At 48.0% G+C, this 20,238-nt stretch overlaps 2 protein-coding genes across 2 annotated transcripts in view; one reads left to right on the forward strand and one right to left on the reverse strand.

Annotated features, from left to right (window-relative positions):
* Window positions 1-20,238, reverse strand: part of ift140 (intraflagellar transport 140 homolog (Chlamydomonas)) — a 215,267-nt gene that overhangs the window by 125,894 nt on the left and 69,135 nt on the right. The gene's annotated exons all lie outside the window — the stretch shown is intronic.
* Window positions 1-20,238, forward strand: part of tmem204 (transmembrane protein 204) — a 28,069-nt gene that overhangs the window by 3,995 nt on the left and 3,836 nt on the right. The window contains exon 2 of the mRNA XM_070900853.1: window positions 1,188-1,343. Within this exon, the coding sequence (XP_070756954.1) occupies window positions 1,188-1,343 (156 nt within the window). The remainder of the gene's footprint in view (window positions 1-1,187; window positions 1,344-20,238) is intronic.

The raw sequence follows: 20,238 nt of genomic DNA on the forward strand, positions 1-20,238 counted from the left end.
CGATCCCAACTATTTACAATCTATATTAGCGACTTGCAGAAGGGACTGAGTGTAACCAAGTTTGCTGATGATACAAAGATGGGAGGAAAAGCAATGTGTGAGGAGGACATAAAAAAGCTGCAAAAGGACATAGACAGGCTAAGTGAGTGGGCAAAAATTTGGCAGCTGGAGTATAATGTTGGCAGAAAAAATCAAAGAGCAAGTTATTATTTAAGTGGAGAAAGATTGCAAAGTGCTGCAGTACAGCAAGACCTGGGAGTACTTGTGCATGAAACACAGAAGGATAGCATGCAGGAACAGCAAATGATCAGGAAGGCCAATGGAATCTTGGCCTTTATTGCAAAGGGGATGGAGTATAAAAGCAGGGAAATCTTGTTACAGCTGTACAGGGTATTGGTGAGGCCACACCTGGAATGCAGTTTTGGTTTCCATATTTACGAAAGGATATACCTGCTTTGGAGGCAGTTCAGAGAAGGTTTACTAGGTTGATTCCGGGGATGAGGGGGTTGACTTATGAGGAAAGGTTGAGTAAGTTGGGCCTCTACTCATTGGAATTCAGAAGAATGAGAGGTGATCTTATCGAAATGTATAAGATTATGGGGGGGCTTGACAAGGTGGATGCAGAGAGGATGTTTCCACTGGTGGGGGAGACTAGAACTAGAGGGCATGATCTTAGAATAAGGTCGCCCATTTAGAACGGAGATGAGGAGAAATTTATACTCTCAGAGGGTTGTGAATCTGTGGAATTCGTTGCCTCAGAGAGCTGTGGAAGCTGGGACATTAATAAATTTAAGACAGAAATAGACAGTTTCTTAAGCGATAAGGGAATAAACGATAAGGAAGAGGGCAGGGAAGTGGAGCTGAGTCCATGATCAGATCAGCCATGATCTTATTGAATGGTGGACCAGGCTCGAGGGGCTGTATGGCCTACTCCTGCTTCTATTTCTTATGTTCTTATGAGAGCCAGTCCATATCTCCATGGACTGCATAGTCATAGTCAAAGAGTATGGACATGTTTCAGGAGATGGTAATGGTCTCTACCATCGCCCATTATTATGGGATTAGTTGGAGAACATTTGATAATTCTTCTCTTTTCACCGTTTACCTGTTTAATAAGGCAACACTTGACAGAAGTGTGCCATACTTGGTCTTCTATAAGCTAATCACAGTGTTTCCCTCTCCTCCAGTTCAATTTGACATGATGCGAGCCTGTAACCTGATTGCCACCGTGGCTCTGACTGCCGGCCAGCTCATCTTCCTCCTCGGACTGATGGAAGTGCCCCTCATCACCCAGGATTCCCAGTGGTGGGAGGAGGCCATAGCTGCCCTGTTTCAGCTGTCCAGTGAGTAATACATTTACTTTACCATTTTAAGATCTTCCATAAAGAGCTGTCAGACTGACTGTCACTTCAGCAGAATCTTGTACAGTTACCTGCCTTCACTTTGGTGCAGTCCATCAGTTTCGCAACTGTCAATTATTGAGAATCATAGATTCATACAGTATAGGAGGCCATTCAACCCATTATGCTGCTGCCAGTTCTTTGAAAGCTGTCCAATTAGTCCCACTTCCATGCTATTTCCCCATAGCCCTGCAAATGTTTCTTTCTCAAGTATATATCCAATTCCCTCATTCAGCCTTAATCATTAGCAAAACATAAAATCAGTCAGATTCACTTCAGCACACAAGCTGATGACACCCTTATGAAAAAGAATGTAATTTTCACATTGTGGCAAAGAGGGAACAGAGGCTTTAAAAAAAAATGCTTTGAATCTTCTGGGTCTATGGATGACACTTAGAAACACATACAACAAGCGAGGATGAAGACTCAGAGGTATAGGATCATCAGCTTCACTCTCTAGCAGAATGAGTAAAGCCTACATACATCACGTCTCACTGCAATAAAGGCAAATTTAATGTCAGCCTCCGTGGATTTGAACTCGAACATTCTGCCTCTGTGGTCTCATTAGGGATATTACGACGTTACATTAGAAGTAATGGCAAGTCTTGTCAGTAATATATCATTTATATGAGCGCTTACATTTACATATTTAAATATACACACTCACTCCAGAGTTGGACAGACCACTACACAGCTCAGTGGAGCACCGAAATGCAAAGTCATGGGGGGGCACAGGGATGGGTTTGATCTCTTCTAGGTCAGTGCAAGAGTCCTCCCGTGAGTCCATCTCGCTTTCTAACCGATATTCTCTTCTGAGCACCGGTGAGGGCGATGGTGCCTCTGGGGAGTGCAGCCAGAGCCAAGTCCAAGGCACCACGGGTGGTTCAGCTGCACAGGGGGGAGGGACAAAGAATAAAAGAGCTGTAGTGGTAGGGGATTCAATAGTTAGGGAAATAAATAGCTGGAGGTCGTGGTCCATATCGGGACCAATGACATAGGGAGAAACAGGGATGAGGTCCTGCAGGCAGAATTTAGGGAGTTAGGAGAAAAATTCAAGGGCAGGACCTCAAAGGTAGTAATCTCCGGGTTACTACCAGTGCAACGTGCTAATGAGTTCAAGAATAGGATAGAGAAGATGAACGCGTGGCTGGAGAGTTGGTGTAGGGCTTTAAATTCCTGAGGCATTGGGACCGCTTCTGGGGGAAAATGGGACCTGTACAAACCGGACGGGTTGCACCTCATCTGTGCCGGGACAATATTCTCGCGGAGAGATTTGCTGGTGCTGTTGGGGAGAGTTTAAACTAGCTTGGCAGGGGGATGGAAACCTGAGAACAAATTAGATAGGGAAGGAAGTAGAGCTGAAATTGGATAGCAAGAAGGAACAAAGTGAATCTGTAAGACAGAGGAAACGAGGGTTAGTTAGTAGTAATCAAGGAGGTCTTCCTGTGCTAAATGGTATATACTTCAATGCAAGGAGTATAGTGAATAAGGCAGATAGAAACATAGCAAATAGGTGCAGGAGTAGGCCATTCGGCCCTTCGAGCCTGCACCATCATTCAATAAGATCATGGCTGATCATTCACCTCAGTACCCCTTTCCTGCTTTCTCTCCATACTCCTTGATCCCTTTAGCCATAAGGGCCATATCCAACTCCCTCTTGAATATATCTAACAAACTGGCATCAACAACTCTCTGCGGAAGAGAATTCCACAGGTTAACAACTCTCTGAGTGAAGAAGTTTCTCCTCATCTCGGTCCTAAATGGCTTACCCCTTATATTTAGATTGCGACTCCTGGTTCTGGACTTCCCCAACATCGTGAACATTCTTCCTGCATCTAACCTGTCCAGTCCCATCAGAATTTTATATGTTTCGATGAGATCCCCTCTCATTCTTCTAAACTCCAGTGAATACAGGCCCAGTCGATCCAGTCTCTCCTCATATGTCAGTCCTGCCATCCCGGGCATCAGTCTGGTGAACCTTCGCTGCACTCCCTCAATAGCAAGAATGTCCTTCCTCAGATTAGGAGACCAAAACTGAACACAATATTCCAGGTGAGGCCTCACCAAGGCCCGGTACAGCTGCAGTAAGACCTCCCTGCTCCTATACTCAAATCCTCTCGCTATGAAGGCCAACATGCCATTTGCCTTCTTCACCGCCTGCTAACCTTCAATGACTGAAGGACCATGATACCCAGGTCTCGTTGCACCTCCCTTTTTCCTAACCTGTCATCATTCAGATAATATTCTGCCTTCATGTTTTTGCCACCAAAGTGGATAACCTCACATTTATCCTCATTATACTGCATCTGCCATGCATTTGCCCACTCACCTAACCTGTCCAAGTCATCTTGCAGCCTCTTAGCATCCTCCTCACAGCTCACACTGCCACCCAGCTTAGTGTCATCTGCAAACTTGGAGATATTACTCTCAATTCCTTCATCTAAATCATTGATGTATATTGTAAATAGCTGAGGTCCCAGCACTGAGCCCTGCGGCACCCCATTAGTCACTGCCTGCCATTCTGAAAAGGACCCGTTTATCCCGACTCTCTGCTTCCTGTCTGCGAAACAGTTCTCTATCCACGTCAATACATTAGATGAGCTGAGAGCACAGGTAGACACTTGGGGGCATGACATTATAGCCATTACAGAGACATGGCTGAAAGGGGGGCAGGTTTGGCAGCTCAATATTCCTGGTTACAGGATTTTTAGACAAGACAGAGAGGGGGTAAAAAAGGTGGGGGGGGGGTCGCGGTATTGATTAAAGGAACTAGTACAGCTGTGAGGAGGGATGATATGTTAGAGGGATCATCAAATGAGGCCATATGGGTCGAACTGAAATATAAAAAAGGGGCGATCATACTGCTGGGCATGTATTATAGACCCCCAAACAATGGGAGGGAGATAGAAGAGCAAATATGTAGGCACATTTCTGTGAATTCCAAAAACTATAGGGCAGCAATAGTAGGGGATTTCAATATTGATTGGGACAAATATAGTGTGAAGGGTATAGAGGATGCGGAATTCTTAAAATGCATTCAAGAGAACTTTTTTAGTCGGTATTAAATAAGCCCAACACGGGAGGCGCGGTTCTGGATTTAGTTTTGAGGAATGAAGCTAGACAGATGGAAGGGGTGCCAGTGACCATAATTCAGTCATATTCAAGGTAGTTATGGATAAGGTCAAGGATAGAGCAGGAATAAAAATCCTAAATTGGGGAAAAGCTAACTTTGCCAAGTTGAGAAGTGATTTGGCCACAATGGACTGAAAACAGCTACTTGTGGGTAAATCAGAGTCAGAACAGTGGGAGGCATTCAACGAGGAGATCTGGAGGGCTCAGGCCAAACATGTGCCCTTAAAGAAAAAGGGTGGGACATCCAGGGAAGGATAATGAAAAAAAGGGAAGCGTATGTTATATACCGACGTGTAAATACTGTAGAATCTCTGGAGGAATATAGAAAATTCAGATGTAAAATTAAAAAGGATATTAGGAATGCTAAGAAAGAACATGAAAAATTCTTGGCAAGTAAAATTAAGGAAAACCCAAAATTGTTCTATAAATATATTAAGAGTAAGAGGATAACGAAAGAAAGGGTAGGGCTTATTAGAGACCAGGAGGGTAATCTCTGTGTGGAGGCGGAAGATGTTGGTATGGTTCTTAATGAATACTTTGCGTCTGTTTTCACAAAGGAAAGGGTCATTGCAGATACTGCTGTCGAGGAGGAGTGTTGGATTTAGGCATAGTGCCGGAGGACTGGTAATGTGGTACCTTTGTTTAAGAAAGGAGAAAGGGAAAGGCCTAGTAATTACAAGTCTGTCAGCCTAACCTCAGCGGTGGGAAAATTATTGGGAAAAATCTTGAAGGCAGGATAAATCTACATTTAGAAAGGCAAGGATTAATCAGGGACAGTCAGCACAGATTTGTTAAGAGAAGATCGTGTTTGACCAACCTGATTGAATTTTTTGAGGAGGTAACCAGGAGGGTCGATGAGGGTAGTGTATACGATGTAGTGTTTATGGGCTTTAGCAAAGTTTTTGATAAGGTCCCACATGGCAGGCTGGTCACGAAGGTAAAAGCCCATGGGATCCAGGGCAAAGTGGCGAGTTGGATCTAAATTGGGTTAGAGGTAGGAAGCAAAGGGTAATGGTTGATGGTGTTTTTGTGACTGGAAGGATGTTTCCAGTGGGGTTCCGCAGGGCTCAGTACTGGGTGCCTTGCTTTTTGTTGTATACATCAATGATCTAGATTTGAATATAGTAGGCATGATTAAGAAGTTTGCAGATGACAATAAAATTGGCTGTGTGGTTGATAATGAACAGGAAAGTCATGGACTGCAGGAGGATATCAATCTACCGGTCAGGTCGGCAGAGCAGTGGCAAATGGAATTTAATTCGGAGAAGTGTGTGGTAATGTACTTGGGGAGGACTAATAAGGAAAGGGTATACACATTAAACGGCAGGCCACTTAGAAGTGTAGATGAACAAAGGGACCTTGGAGTGCTTGTCCACAGATCCCTGAAAATAGCAGACCAGGTGGATAAGGTGGTTAAGAAGGCATACGGAATGCTTGACTTTATTGGCCGAGGCATAGAATACAAGAGCAGGGAATTTATGCTTAAATTGTATAATACTCTGGTTAGGCCACAGATGGAACTGCATGCAGTTCTGGTTGACATATTATAGGAAGGACGTGACTGCATTGGAGAGGGTGCAGAGGAGATTTCCGAGGATGCTGTCTGGAATGGAGGATCTTAGCAATGAAGACAGATTGGATCGGCTGGGTTTGTTCTCCTTGGAACAGAGGAGACTGAGAGGAGACCTCATTGAGGTGTATACAATTTTGAGTGACCTGGATATAGTGGATAGCAAGGGCCTATTTCCCTTGGTGGAGGTGTCAATTATGAGGGGGCATAGTTTTAAAGTGATTGGTGGAAGGTTTAGGGGTGATTTGAGGGGAAGCTTCTTCATGCATAGGGTGGTGGGGGTCTGGAACTCACTGCCTGAAAGGGTGGTAGAGGCAGAAACCCTCACCACATTTAAAAAGTGCTTGGATGGGCACTTGAAGTGCCATAACCTTCCGGGTAAGTGGGATTCGACTGGATAACCTCTTGATGGCTGGCGCAGATACGATGGTAAGTGTTATGTCTCGAATAAAGCAATGTGACTGAGTACTGTAGATTTGAGTAAGTGTGATCTTAGTCTCTTTATTCTGACTCCAGAGTGCTGGCACAGCATGGAGGCCTGCTTCCATGCAGTGCTCCCAAGGGATGCTGGGATCCCTTGGGACTCCAACAGATGCGCCCTCTGGTTACAAGGTGTTGCATACATAACAAGTACTTCAGGGAATTGAATACAGCCAGAGTGATCTCCTGGACTAGTTTTGATTGCCTGAATGGGTCGGAGAAGAATTTTCCCATATTTTTTTCCCCAATTGGCCTGGGTTTTTAATCTGTTTTTTGGCCTCTCCCAGGAGATTGCATGGCTCCGGTTGGGGTGGAGTGTAAAATGTTGCGATGCATGGAGTATCGCAGTTGTGTGGGGCGGACTGGTTGGGCTTGGATGCTCTTTACCTATCCGCCATTGTTCATTGCTCATAGGTTTATATGTAACCTTCAGGGCTGCTGACTGAGGGCTGTGCGGTTCTTTATCGGCCGGTGCGGACACGATGGGCCGAAATGACCCCCTTCTGCGCTGTAAATTTCTATGTTTCTATGCTGGAGTAGGGAGACACTAGTCTCAATTCATCTTCGAAAAAATTGAAGAAGCGCATGCGAGAAGGCAAAATCCAGTTCAGGCCACAATTATTGCAACCTCTGGATCACACAAACATGTAGGTGGAGATTGGACAGTATGGGTACACTCCTAAATGTAACATACTCAGATTAACTCCGGGAGCGACCAGAGCTGCTGTATCTGAGTGAAACCCCAAGCGTAACACCGGATTACTGCTTCACACTCTCTCTCAGCCAGCTGGCCAGCAGCAGTGGTAACCCCTAGTTACAGACTGTCTACCCACCCACTTTTGGGGCAAGTGGCCAGTCACCAACTGTACAAGAGAAAGAAGGACTGGGGCAAAAGTCGGGATTTCACACCCTCAGAAAGAAAACTAAATTTAAGAAAGAAAGACTTGCATTTATATAGCACCTTTCACGACCACCAGATGTCTCAAAGCACTTTACAGCCAATTACGTAATTTTTGGGGTATAGTCACTGTGGTAATGTGGGAAACGCGGCAGTCAATTTGCGCACAGGCAAGCTCCCACAAACAGCAATGTGATAATGACCAGATAATCTGTTTTTGTTATGCAATTGAGGGATAAATATTGGCCAGGACATCAGGGAAAGCTCCCTTTCTCTTCTTCAAAATTGTGCCATGGGATCGTTTACATCTACTTGAGAGAGCAGACGGGACCTCGGTTTAATGTCTCATCTGAAAGACGGCATCTCCGACAGTGCAGCACTGCACTGGAGTGTCAGCCTAGATTTTTTGAGCTCAAGTCGCTGGAGTGGGATTCGAACCCACAACCTTCTGACTCAGAGGCGAGTGTGCTACCCACTGAGCCATTGCTGACATGGGGGTCATTTAGTGCAATGCAGGTGTCCCTCATTGGATCGGGACTTCTTTATACAAGAATGCAGCCCTAAAACCAATCCGTGTTCTGCCATGCATCCCAAACCAACAGTTAGTCTACGTCTGTACAATAAACGCAGGGAAGCCGAGGAACCCTCTCCCAGGTGCAGAAGCAGGCAGAGAGGGAGCTCCCCATGGGGTAAGCACAGACATGTGATCCACATCAAGATGCACTGTGATGGAGACAGTTCACAATTCCCACCATAGCCCTGCTTCCGCAATATGTACTTTTAAGTAATTATAGTGTTACCATCATACTCAGTTATAAGATATTCCCAATGTCAGGAACCCCACTGCACTGAATTTCCTAAGGACTGCAGAAGAATTCCTTTACTGGAGTGATAAATGTTATATTCCATCCTGTGATTCCTTATCATCATCATCATAGGTGGTCCCTCGAAGCGAGGATGACTTGCCTCCATGCCAAAAAGGGATGAGTTCACAGGTGTTTCAATGGACCTAATATTCCAGATCCTGAACTACATCGTGAAGGGTGGAAGATGCCTATGCGTGGATTTTTTTTAAATGTGTGGTGGCCGTTGCTACCACATGGGCTTGACAGAGCTAGGTCCAGTGGCAAGGATTACCCAAGACTAACTGGAGACCAGCTCTGCTACACAGACCGAGCGCGCACACATATGCAGTGTGGGCTGGCCCGTGCTGCCCCTGGGCCCTTGCCTCTTCAGGGCCCCAGATTCACACCTCTCCTGGGTCCCGGTCACTTCCTTCTACAAACTCTTGCCGCTCCTTCGTCCCTCCTGCTGTGCCTGCCCGCACTGCAATCAGTGACCTGGCTTCGCAGCCGTCGCCCTCCTGCAGCAGCACACGCTGCTCTCTGCAGTGGTATGCCACCGCACACTGCTCCCTCCAATGGCCCCGGCCTGCTGATGGTCTTGCAGGACGGGACCGCACCGATTTCCGCACCAATTTCATTTCCCACTCGATTCCCAGCGATTCCCATTTTAGCGGCGTTGGTTTTGGTGGTGGATGAAACTATTGCTAGATTCCAACGGGATCCCATAACATACATATATCCTATAACATAAATATATTCAATGACCCAGCCGTCACAGCTCTCTGGGGTAGAGAATTCCAAAGAGAATACATGGGACCCCAATGAAATTTTAACCCGTTTCTGAGCGTGATGCCTGCCACGGCCACCCACCAGCTACTGAGAAAACAGCAAGGCCTCATGATTCCTTAACAATCCTGATCACAGCGGAATCTTGATTCAGGGAAAACAGCTTTGGAAGCTGGAGCGCGACTCAGTGACCAGAGACCAGCGACACTCCAGCAGGAGGACCGGCCGAGAGCTGCTGGGTTTTAATCTCTGATCAGAAACCCTGACATAGTTGAATTTTATTTTTCAAGTCATTATAATCAGGTTATGTTCTATACGATAAGGCCTTGTCCTCCAATATTCCTTCAAAGATATTCTGGGAGTCAGGTTAAATGTTGTCGGTGTTGCAGGTCAGCATGAGTCAAAAGAGCCAAAAAGCGAGCTAGCAAGTGACTTATTTAAAGGATCGGCCAACTATCCTGGGATAAAGAATGGCTGAGAGAAGGGTACCTTTCAGGTATAAAGTTAGCGTGTTAAAGGCCGAGTGGCTGGCTTATCCAACAGCACCAACTCTTTTTAATACAAACTCTTCCCAATGTGAAGTCCGTGTACAGCTCTGTGGATCTGCGAAACTTGCTCAGGGAAGAGGAAATGCATTCTCCATGTTTATACGCGATTCCATTGACAATCAGAGAGCTGGAGAACTGTGCCATTCTGTGGAGCTGCTAATTTTAGCTCCCGGCAATTTGCACTCACTGCCCAATGTCTGCTCAGAGTGTGATGAGCGACTGGAGGGCGCCAGGATATCCCGATCCAGGGGCAGGAAATGCCTGTTATTACCTGTTACGCAAGCTGAGCCTTGAAGCCCGGCAGAGAGCCTTGTCTGAGGCCCAGGGAAACCAAAGTCTGCTGGCAAATAAACCTCAAATCACTCAGCGGCTCACTGCAGTTGAGAGAATGACCACATTGCCACTAAGTATTGAGTTATCAGAGATATTAACGTCGCAGAAATTTATATTAAAACACGTCTTCCTAAATGGAAAAAAACAAATATGGTCAGAATGTTAAATGAACCTAAAAGGTTTAGAAGATTTGATGTTTTTAAATGAGGCTATTCTCAAACAGTCCACTCATTCATCATCAAAGGTTAAGTAGCAGAGCCCATCACAGGCAGGCAGTAGCTGCAGTGAGCACTGCACACGAATACAGTTATTCCAGGCATTTTTTCTTACTGATGCTCAAGTGTTTTGGTCACTAACAAAGCCAGGAATATATTTTGTAAAATATAAAATCAGGAACACTGTAGATGATAACCAGTGAGTTGTCCTTTAGACTGTGCAGGGCAGGTTGTGAATGTGCCACTTACACAGAGCCTGTGTCCTTCCTGAACATGAGTAATGCTATTTAATGGGCTTAAATATGATCCAAAAGCAAAATGTTATTTACTGCAAGGGGAGAACAGGGGGACTGAGTGACATGGACTGGGCACTCGCACCTCCCCCACTCCGTCACCTCACTTACCGAGACCAGAAAATCCAACATGTGCGGAAATCAAGGATTTCGAAGGAAACTAGAACTAGGGGACATAGTTTCAGAATAAGGGGTCGCCCATGCCACAGGGTCTGTGACCTTTCCGGCCCCAGGGCCTCTGTCCAAAATATAGAAACATGGAAAATAGGTGCAGGAGTAGGCCATTCGGCCCTTCGAGCTTGCACCACCATTCAATATGATCATGGCTGATCATGCAACTTCAGTACCCCATTCCTGCTTTGTCTCCATAACCCTTGATCTCTTTAGCCGTAAGGGCCACATCTAACTCCCTTTTGAATATGTTTAATGAACTGGCCTCAACAACCTTCTGTGGTAGAGAATTCCACAGGTTTACAATTCTCTGAGTGAAGAAGTTTCTCCTCATCTCGGTCCTAAATGGCTTACCCCTTATCCTTAGGCTGTAACCCCTGGTTCTGGACGTCCCCAACATCGGGAACATTCTTCCTGCATCTAACCTGTCCAATCCCATCAAAATTTTATATGTTTCTATGAGATTCTTCTAAATTCCATTGAATATAAGCCTCGTCGATCCAGTTTTTCTTCATATGTCAGTCCTGCCATCCCGGGAATCAGTCTGGTGAACCTTCGCTGCACTCCCTCAATAGCAAGAATGTCCTTCCTCAGATTAGGAGACCAAAACTGTACACAATATTCCAGATGTGGCCTCACCAAGGCCCTGTACAACTGCAGTAAGACCTCACTGCTCCTATACTCAAATCCTCTCGCTATTAAGGCCAACATACCATTTGCCTTCTTCACCGCCTGCTGTACCTGCATGCCAACTTTCAATGACTGATGTACCATGACACCCAGATCTCGTTGCACCTCTCCTTTTACTAATCTGTCACCATTCAGATAATATTCTGCCTTCCTGTTTTTGCCATCAAAGTGGATAACCTCACATTTATCTACATTATACTGCATCTGCCATGCATTTGCCCACTCACCTAACCTGTCCAAGTTACCCTGCAGCCTCTTAGCATCCTCCTCACAGCTCACACTGCCATCCAGCTTAGTGTCATCTGCAAACTTGGAGATATTACATTCAATTCCTTCGTCTAAATAATTAATATATATTGTAAATAGCTGGGGTCCCAGCACTGAACCTTGCGGTACCTCACTAGTCACTGCCTGCCATTCTGAAAAGGACCCGTTTATTTCCACTCTTTGCTTCCTGTCTGCCAACCAGTTCTCTGTCCACGTCAATACATTACCCCCAATACCATGTGCTTTAATTTTGCGCACTAATTTCTTGTGTGGGACCTTGTCAAAAGCCTTTTGAAAGTCCAAATACACCACATCCACTGGTTCTCCCTTGTCCACTCAATTAGTTACATCCTCAAAAAATTCTAGAAGATTTCATAACTCCATGCTGACTTGGACCGATCCTGTTACTGCTTTCCAAATGTGCTGCTATTACATCTTTAATAATTGATTGCAACATTTTCCCCACTACCGATGTCAGGATAATTCCCTGTTTTCTCTCTCCCTCCTTTTTTAAAAAGTGGGGTTACATTAGCTACCCTCCAATCCATAGGAACTGATCCAGAGTCTATAGAATGTTGGAAAATGACCACCAATGCATCCACTATTTCTAGGGCCACTTCCTTAAGTAATCTGGGATGCAGACTATCAGGCCCTGGGGATTTATCGGCCTTCAATCTCATCAATTTCCCTAACACAATTTCCTGACTAATAAGGATTTCCTTTAGTTCCTCCTTCTCGTTAGACCCTCGGTCCCCTAGTATTTCCGGAAGGTTATTTGTGTCTTCCTTAGTGAAGACAGAACCAAAGTATTTGTTCAATTGGTCTGCCATTTCTTTGTTCCCCATTATAAATTCATCTGATTCTGACTGCAAGGGACCTACATTTGTCTTCACTAATCTTTTTCTCTTCACATATCTAGGGCTGGAGTCTGATACAAGATTCTGAGGGAGCTTGACAGGGTTGATGCAGAGAGGATGTTTCCCCTCGTGGGGGAATCTAGAACTAGAGGCTATAGTTTCTGAATAAGAGGTCACCCATTTAAGACAGAAATGAGGAGGAATTTCTTCTCTCAGAGGGTAGTGAATCTTTGGAATTCTCTACCCCAGAGAGCTGTGGCGGCTGGGTCATTGAATATATTTAAGGTGAAAATAAACAGATTTTTGAACGATAAGGGAGTCAAGGGTTATGGGGAGAGGGCAGGGAAATGGAGTTGAGGCCAAGATCAGATCAGCCACGATCTTATTGCGTGGCAGAACAGGCTCGAGGGGCCAAATGGCCAACTCCTACTCCTATGTATTATGTTTTTATGTTCCAGAACTGATCTGGTAAATTGGGGCTCTGGGACAGAGGGGTACACTTGGCCAACAGCTGCTGTGGTGAAACTTACTCCCTTTGAAATGATGTCATGAGCTGTTATGATCAGCTGATTGATTGGTTGCCAGTCTGTGGTCCTTTTACTCTCACGTTTCTGTGGCACAGGCGACTTGCAGTACATGTCCCTGCCCTGTATTCCACCATCCGTGTGACAATCTTTAAACTGCAGGAAGGAAGCTGCCGCAATCAACCGGCAGATTCCCATATCACACAGCTAAAAGCACACAACCTGCTGTGGGCAGACCGGACGCAATTTATTATCTGAGACAAAAACAATCTTTTCAAATTTAATTTGAACTAATAGAATCTGGAGGAGTTTATTTAAAGTATACATGCACACACACACACACACACAAATTCCAAACGATGGTTTTAAATAAGCAACGCAATCTAGGGCTGCACTGATCGAGCACTTTGTGAATCGGTGAAATCAGAAGATACAACATGCAATTACATTCAATAATCAGCTACACAGAGAAAAAGACAGAGCAAGCCACAGAAATCAATCCAGTTGTTTCTGTATTTCAGTTATGCTGCAATGAACAGCTAGGAGAGGGAGAGGGAGAGGGAGCCGGGCCTCGCAGAGGGAGAGGGAGAGTAGGGCCATGGAGAGGGAGAGCTGGGTGCGCCAAACATAAGAATATAAGAAATAGGAGGAGTAGGCCATTTGGCCCCTCGAGCCTGCTCCGTCATTCAATAGGTCATGGCTGATCTGATCATGGACTCAGCTCCACTTCCCTGCCCACTCCCCATAACCCTTTACTCCCTTATCGCTTAAAAATTTGGCTATCTCCGCCTTAAATATATTCAATGACCCAGCCTCCACAACTCTCTGGGGCAGAGAATTCCATAGATTTACAACCCTCTGAGAGAAGAAATTTGGCCTCATCTCAGTTTTAAATAGGCGGCCCCTTATTCTGAGACAATGTCCCCTAGTTTTAGTTTCTCCTATGAGTGGAAATATCCTCTCTGCATCCACCTTGTCAAGCCCCTTCATTATCTTGTAAGTTTCAATAAGATCACCTCTCATTCTTCTGAACTCCAATGAATATAGGCCCAACCTACTCAACTTTTCCTCATAAGTCATCTCCTTCATCTCCGGAATCAACCTAGTGAACCTTCTCTGAACTGCCTCCAATGCAAGTATATCCTTCCTTAAATACGGAGACCAAAACTGTACGCTGTACTCTTGGTGTGGCCTCACCAATACCCTGTACAGTTGTAGCAGGACTTCTCTGCTTTTATACTCTATCCCCTTGCAATAAAGGCCATCATTCCATTTGCCTTCCTGAATACTTGCTGTACCTGCTTTATAACTTTTTGTGTTTCATGCACGAGGACCCCCAAGTTTCTCTGTACTGCAGAACTTTACAATTTTTCTCCATTTAAATTATAATTTGCTTTTCTATTATTTCTGCCAAAGTGGATAACCTCACATTTTCCCACATTATACTCCATCTGCCAAATTTTTGCCCGCTCACTTAGCCTGTCTATATCCCTTTGCAGATTTTTTGCGTCCTCCTCACAATTTGCTTTCCCATCCATCTTTGTATCATCAGCAAACTTGGCTACATTACACTTGGTCCCTTCATCCAAGTCATTAATATAGATTGTAAATAGTTGAGGACCCAGCACCAATCCCTGCGGCACCCCACTAGTCACTGTTTGCCAACTGGAAAATGACCCATTTATCCCGACTCTCTGTTTTCTGTTTGTTAACCAATCCTCTATCCATGCTAATTAATATATTACCCCTAACCCTGTGAGCTGTTATCTTGTGCAGTAACCTCTTATGTGGTACATTATCAAATGTCTTCTGGAAATACAAATACACCACATCCACTGACTCCCCCTTATCCACCTGCGCGCCAAGGGAGAGCCGGACCCGCAGAGGGAGAGGGAGAGCTGGGTGTGCAGAGGGAGAGGGGAAGGGAGAGCTGGGCGCGCAGAGGGAGAGCTGGAAGCGCAGAGGGCGAGGGAGAGCTGGGCGCACAGAGGGAGAGGGAGAGGGGGTGCCGGGCGCGCAGAGGGAGAGGGAGAGGGAGAGCCGGGCGCGCAGAGGGAGAGGGAGAGCTGGGCGCGAAGAGGGAGAGGGAGAGCTGGGCGCGCAGAGGGAGAGGGAGAGCCGGGCACGCAGAGGGAGAGGGAGAGCCGGGCGCGCAGAGGGAGAGGGAGAGGGAGAGGGAGAGCCGGGCGCGCAGAGGGAGAGGGAGAGCTGGGCGCGCAGAGGGAGAAGGAGAGGGAGAGCCGGGCGTGCAGAGGGAGAGGGAGAGCCGGGCGTGCAGAGGGAGAGGGAGAGCCGGGTCCACAGAGGGAGAGCTGGGCGCACAGAGAGGGAGAGCTGGGCGCACAGAGGGAGAGGGAGAGCTGGGCACATAGAGAGGGAGAGCTGGGCGCACAGAGGGAGAGGGAGAGCCGGGCGCGCAGAGGGAGAGGGAGAGGGAGAGGGAGAGGGAGAGGGAGAGCTGGGCGCGCAGAGGGAGAGGGAGCAGAGGGCGAGGGAGAGCTGGGCGCACAAAGGAAGAGGGAGAGGGAGAGCCGGGCGCGCAGAGGGAGAGGGAAAGGGAGAGCTGGGCGCGCAGAGGGAGAGCTAGAAGCGCAGAGGGCGAGGGAGAGCTGGGCGCACAGAGGAAGAGGGAGAGGGAGAGCCGGGCGCGCAGAGGGAGAGGGAGAGGGAGAGCCGGGCGCGCAGAGGGAGAGCTGGGCGCGAAGAGGGAGAGGGAGAGCCGGGCGCGCAGAGGGAGAGGGAGAGCCGGGCACGCAGAGGGAGAGGGAGAGCCGGGCGCGCAGAGGGAGAGGGAGAGCCGGGCGCGCAGAGGGAGAGGGAGAGCTGGGCGCGCAGAGGGAGAGGGAGAGGGAGAGCCGGGCGTGCAGAGGGAGAGGGAGAGCCGGGTCCACAGAGGGAGAGCTGGGCGCACAGAGAGGGAGAGCTGGGCGCACAGAGGGAGAGGGAGAGCTGGGCACATAGAGAGGGAGAGCTGGGCGCACAGAGGGAGAGGGAGAGCCGGGTCCACAGAGGGAGAGGGAGAGGGAGAGGGAGAGCTGGGCACATAGAGAGGGAGAGCTGGGCGCACAGAGGGAGAGGGAGAGCCGGGCGCGCAGAGGGAGAGGGAGAGGGAGAGGGAGAGGGAGAGCTGGGCGCGCAGAGGGAGAGGGAGAGCTGGGCACATAGAGAGGGAGAGCTGGGCGCACAGAGGGAGAGTGAGAGCCGGGTCCACAGAGGGAGAGCTGGGCGCACAGAGAGGGAGAGCTGGGCGCACAGAGGGAGAGGGAGAGCTGGGCACATAGAGAGGGAGAGCTGGGCGCACAGAGGGAGAGGGAGAGCCGGGTCCACAGAGGGAGAGCTGGGCGCACAGAGGGAGAGGGAGAGCTGGGCACATAGAGAGGGAGAGCTGGGCGCACAGAGGGAGAGGGAGAGGGAGAGCTGGGCACACAGAGGGAGAGGGAGAGGGAGAGCCGGGCGAGCAGAGGGAGAGGGAGAGGGAGAGCTGGGCGCGCAGAGGGAGAGGGAGAGCCGGGCGCGCAGAGGGAGAGGGAGAGGGAGAGCTGGGCACACAGAGGGAGAGGGAGAGGGAGAGCCGGGCACACAGAGGGAGAGGGAGAGGGAGAGCCGGGCGCGCAGAGGGAGAGCCGGGCGCGCAGAGGGAAAGGGAGAGCCGGGCGCGCAGAGGCAGAGGGAGAGGGAGAGCCGGGCACGCAGAGGGAGATGGAGAGGGAGAGCCAGGCACACAGAGGGAGAGGGAGAGCCGGGCGCGCAGAGGGAGATGGAGAGGGAGAGCCGGGCACGCAGAGGGAGAGGGAGAGGGAGAGCCGGGCGCGCAGAGGGAGAGGGAGAGGGCGAGCCGGACGCGCAGAGGGAGATGGAGAGGGAGAGCCGGGCACGCAGAGGCAGAGGGAGAGGGAGAGCCGGGCACGCAGAGGGAGATGGAGAGGGAGAGCCAGGCACACAGAGGGAGAGGGAGAGCCGGGCGCGCAGAGGGAGATGGAGAGGGAGAGCCGGGCACGCAGAGGGAGAGGGAGAGGGAGAGCCGGGCGCGCAGAGGGAGAGGGAGAGGGCGAGCCGGACGCGCAGAGGGAGAGGGAGAGCCGGGCGCGCAGAGGGAGATGGAGAGGGAGAGCCGGGCGCGCAGAGGGAGAGGGAGAGGGAGAGCCGGGCGCGCAGAGGGAGAGGGAGAGGGCGAGCCGGACGCGCAGAGGGAGAGGGAGAGCCGGGCGCGCAGAGGGAGAGGGAGAGGGAGAGCTGGGCACACAGAGGGAGAGGGAGAGGTAGAGCCGGGCGCGCAGAGGGAGATAGAGAGGGAGAGCTGGGCACACAGAGGTGTACTTTCACCAAAATAATTGCCAATAGCAAAGGCGAGTCAGAAAGGCATGTCTGATCCGACCCCTATGGAGTGGCACGACGTGAATTCTTGCCTTGTTTCATTCTGCATGCAGCAGGAAAAGGCCATGCAGCTGATAGAGTGTGCACAGTCATGCCTGTGGTGGGTTTTTTCTCATTCTCCAATGCATAGCAGCCAACCACAGGTAATTCCCATGAAGATACACGAGCTTACAGCATTGGAATGCAAGTGACAACCTGGGGAATAAACACGCCGAATGTTCTGCGAGGCGACAAACTGGAATGTTCTTTAGAACAGGAAACTTGATCTTGGTCTTGAAACGAAAGTTAAACAGTCCCCTCCCCCACTTCATTATCTGCTTCCTTCCCGCCAGCGGGAAGGACAAGGAGATGCTGTATCGTGAAGGATGGGAAATGAGGTTAAATAATCAGCACTCGCTCAGCACTAAAAGTAAAATAAACTTAGGCAGTCAGTGTCGTCCTCCACGGCCCACTTAAAATGAAAGTTAAAGGAATTTTGATTAACTTCAGTGTTTTATTTCTGCCTTGATAGTTTAAATAAATCTTTGGTTTAAATCGGCTGCAGATGGCATCAGTGAGAGGAACTGGCTTGGTTGAGATAGTGAGACACATTGTTTGAGAGACTGGATTTCTCATTTATCTAGTGTGCAGCAGAGGCATTCATTCACAACGTCAGCCTCAACTCAACTGCTGTCGAGAAAATATTTATGCCTGTAGGGTAAGCCAATAATTGGGGTCATAAATGTAAGATAGTCACTAATAAATCCAATAATGAATTCAGGAGAAATGTCTTTACCCAGAGAGTGGTGAGAATGTTTAACTGGAGTAGTTGAGGCAAATAGCCTCGATGCATTTAAGGGGAAGCGAGATAAGTAAATGAGGGAGAAAGGAATAGAAGGATATGTTGATAAGGTTAGATGAAGTAGGGTGGGAGGAGACTCATGTGAAGCATAAACATCGGCATAGACCCGTTGGGCTGAATGGCCTGTTTTTGTGCTGTACATTCTGTGTACTTCTATGTAACTTCTCCAAGCTACTACTTTCACTGCCATTGCAATACGGCATCGTGCTGCATGTCCAGTTATAAATAATCTATGTAACTCAGCAAAGTTGTCTTTTTGTTTAGCCCAACAGCAATGGACTGTCCTTTTGTTTGGCATCGGTTGTCATGACAATTTGTCCATCCTGTTCAGGTAGGCGCAGCCTGACCACATGGCGGTGAGGATCTGGGAATGCGTGCCATTTGTATTTCTCGTTATTGCAGTTCACGCAAAGGGCCTGTGAAGGGAAATGACTTGCCTCAAATTAATAATTTTATTTTGGGCTTTGTGGTGGAAGCTCCAATGCTGGTTTCCTGCTGTCACCCGGTGAATAATTGTTCCACTGAGAAATAGCGAGTAAGAGGAGGGATGCAGCAATAAATATCTTAACTGGACCGCAGCTCACAGAATAGGAGGTGGCAGATGAGCAAAAAATACCAGCAAGTATTTCGGTACTCTGGAGAAAGCTGAGTCATAAAGGAAAGGATGAGCAAAGAAAATAGCAGTAATTTCAGACTGACGAGATTGTAACAGAAGATATGCAGGAACATAATTCTCACTGGCACAGTTTAGGTCTGATATGAAAATATTATCTACAGCGAGTCCGATCTGAAACGTATCCTCGCATGCCACTGATCTGAAGGAAACTGACTGAGCAATCGGTTGTAAAATTGCAAAATGCTGCAACACCCAATGGGAAGGCAGCCCGTGACCTGCAAAGGCTCCTGCTCTCACCTCCAATGCCAACATGAGTTGGCCAGAGATTGGGCGAGTGTCTTTTCACCCATTTGGAACTCAAGGTGACTACATGAAGACAATATGGTCCTCAGCATTCTAAAGGCCAGCCTGACTTTCTGATGGATGACTTGGCTGTGCAGAGCCTGACTGCTAAACTGGGAACAGGAGATGTCTTGCAATAATGGGAAACCATGAGGACTTGTCATGGGAGTCAGTCTCTGGACAGGATATCTGACACCCAAGAAACCAGCATAGGGGCCACAGTGGGAGTCAATCAGGTCAACCAAATCGGGAAAAAAACTCCCTAAGCTGCAACTCGACAAGATGGAGTCGAAAATGCCACAAGAAGTTTTTTTTTAAATTCAAACTATGCAGACTAAAACTGCAATTCGTGGGCAGAGGTGATATTCAGGAGACGGAAATATGTCATTCAACATGTTTTCCATCATTTGCACCATGGCGATGCTGGATGCCAGGAATGCCTATTTTTGCCTGGCCTTCACCATTGGCATAGGTGGATGGCAGTAATGAGGGGAGGTGGGGAACTTTTGAGTTTAAATCCTGCGCAATCGATTGTTGCACTCTTTCAACCCCAAGCACCAAAGCCACGGCCAATCTGTGCTGAAGCAGGCCTGCAGTTGGTGTGGTAACTGACCTCTGCAGCACCTACAGGGGTATTCCCAGCAGCGGTCTGGGAGCCAGCCAAAATGATAGATAGCCCCGAAGCCATAATGTCGTCCATGATGAGGAAGTCCAGCCACACCGGCAATGAGTCCAGCTCCACAACAAATGGTTGAAACGGCAAAAGATTCCATGTTTTTAAAGTTACAAAGAGTTCAGAAGACCATATTGTTGGATTCCAACCAAACCATTAGAGCCACGGAAAGGGTGCAGCTACCAGAAATGAGTTATGAATAAATGCTTGAGAAAATGAGACTAGAGAAGATCAAGGGCTATCTAAGAGACTTTCAAAATTATGAAAGATTTAAAGAGCGGTATTAGTGAAGGACTGTCTTCACTGGTTGAGAAATTCATAAGGGGGAATAAATTGAGGATTAACACCACAGGAATGAAGGGAGGGAGAGAACAAAACTTTTT

Source organism: Pristiophorus japonicus, chromosome 15 (genome assembly GCF_044704955.1).
Source record: "Pristiophorus japonicus isolate sPriJap1 chromosome 15, sPriJap1.hap1, whole genome shotgun sequence".
In the NCBI taxonomy this organism is placed as follows: domain Eukaryota; kingdom Metazoa; phylum Chordata; class Chondrichthyes; family Pristiophoridae; genus Pristiophorus; species Pristiophorus japonicus.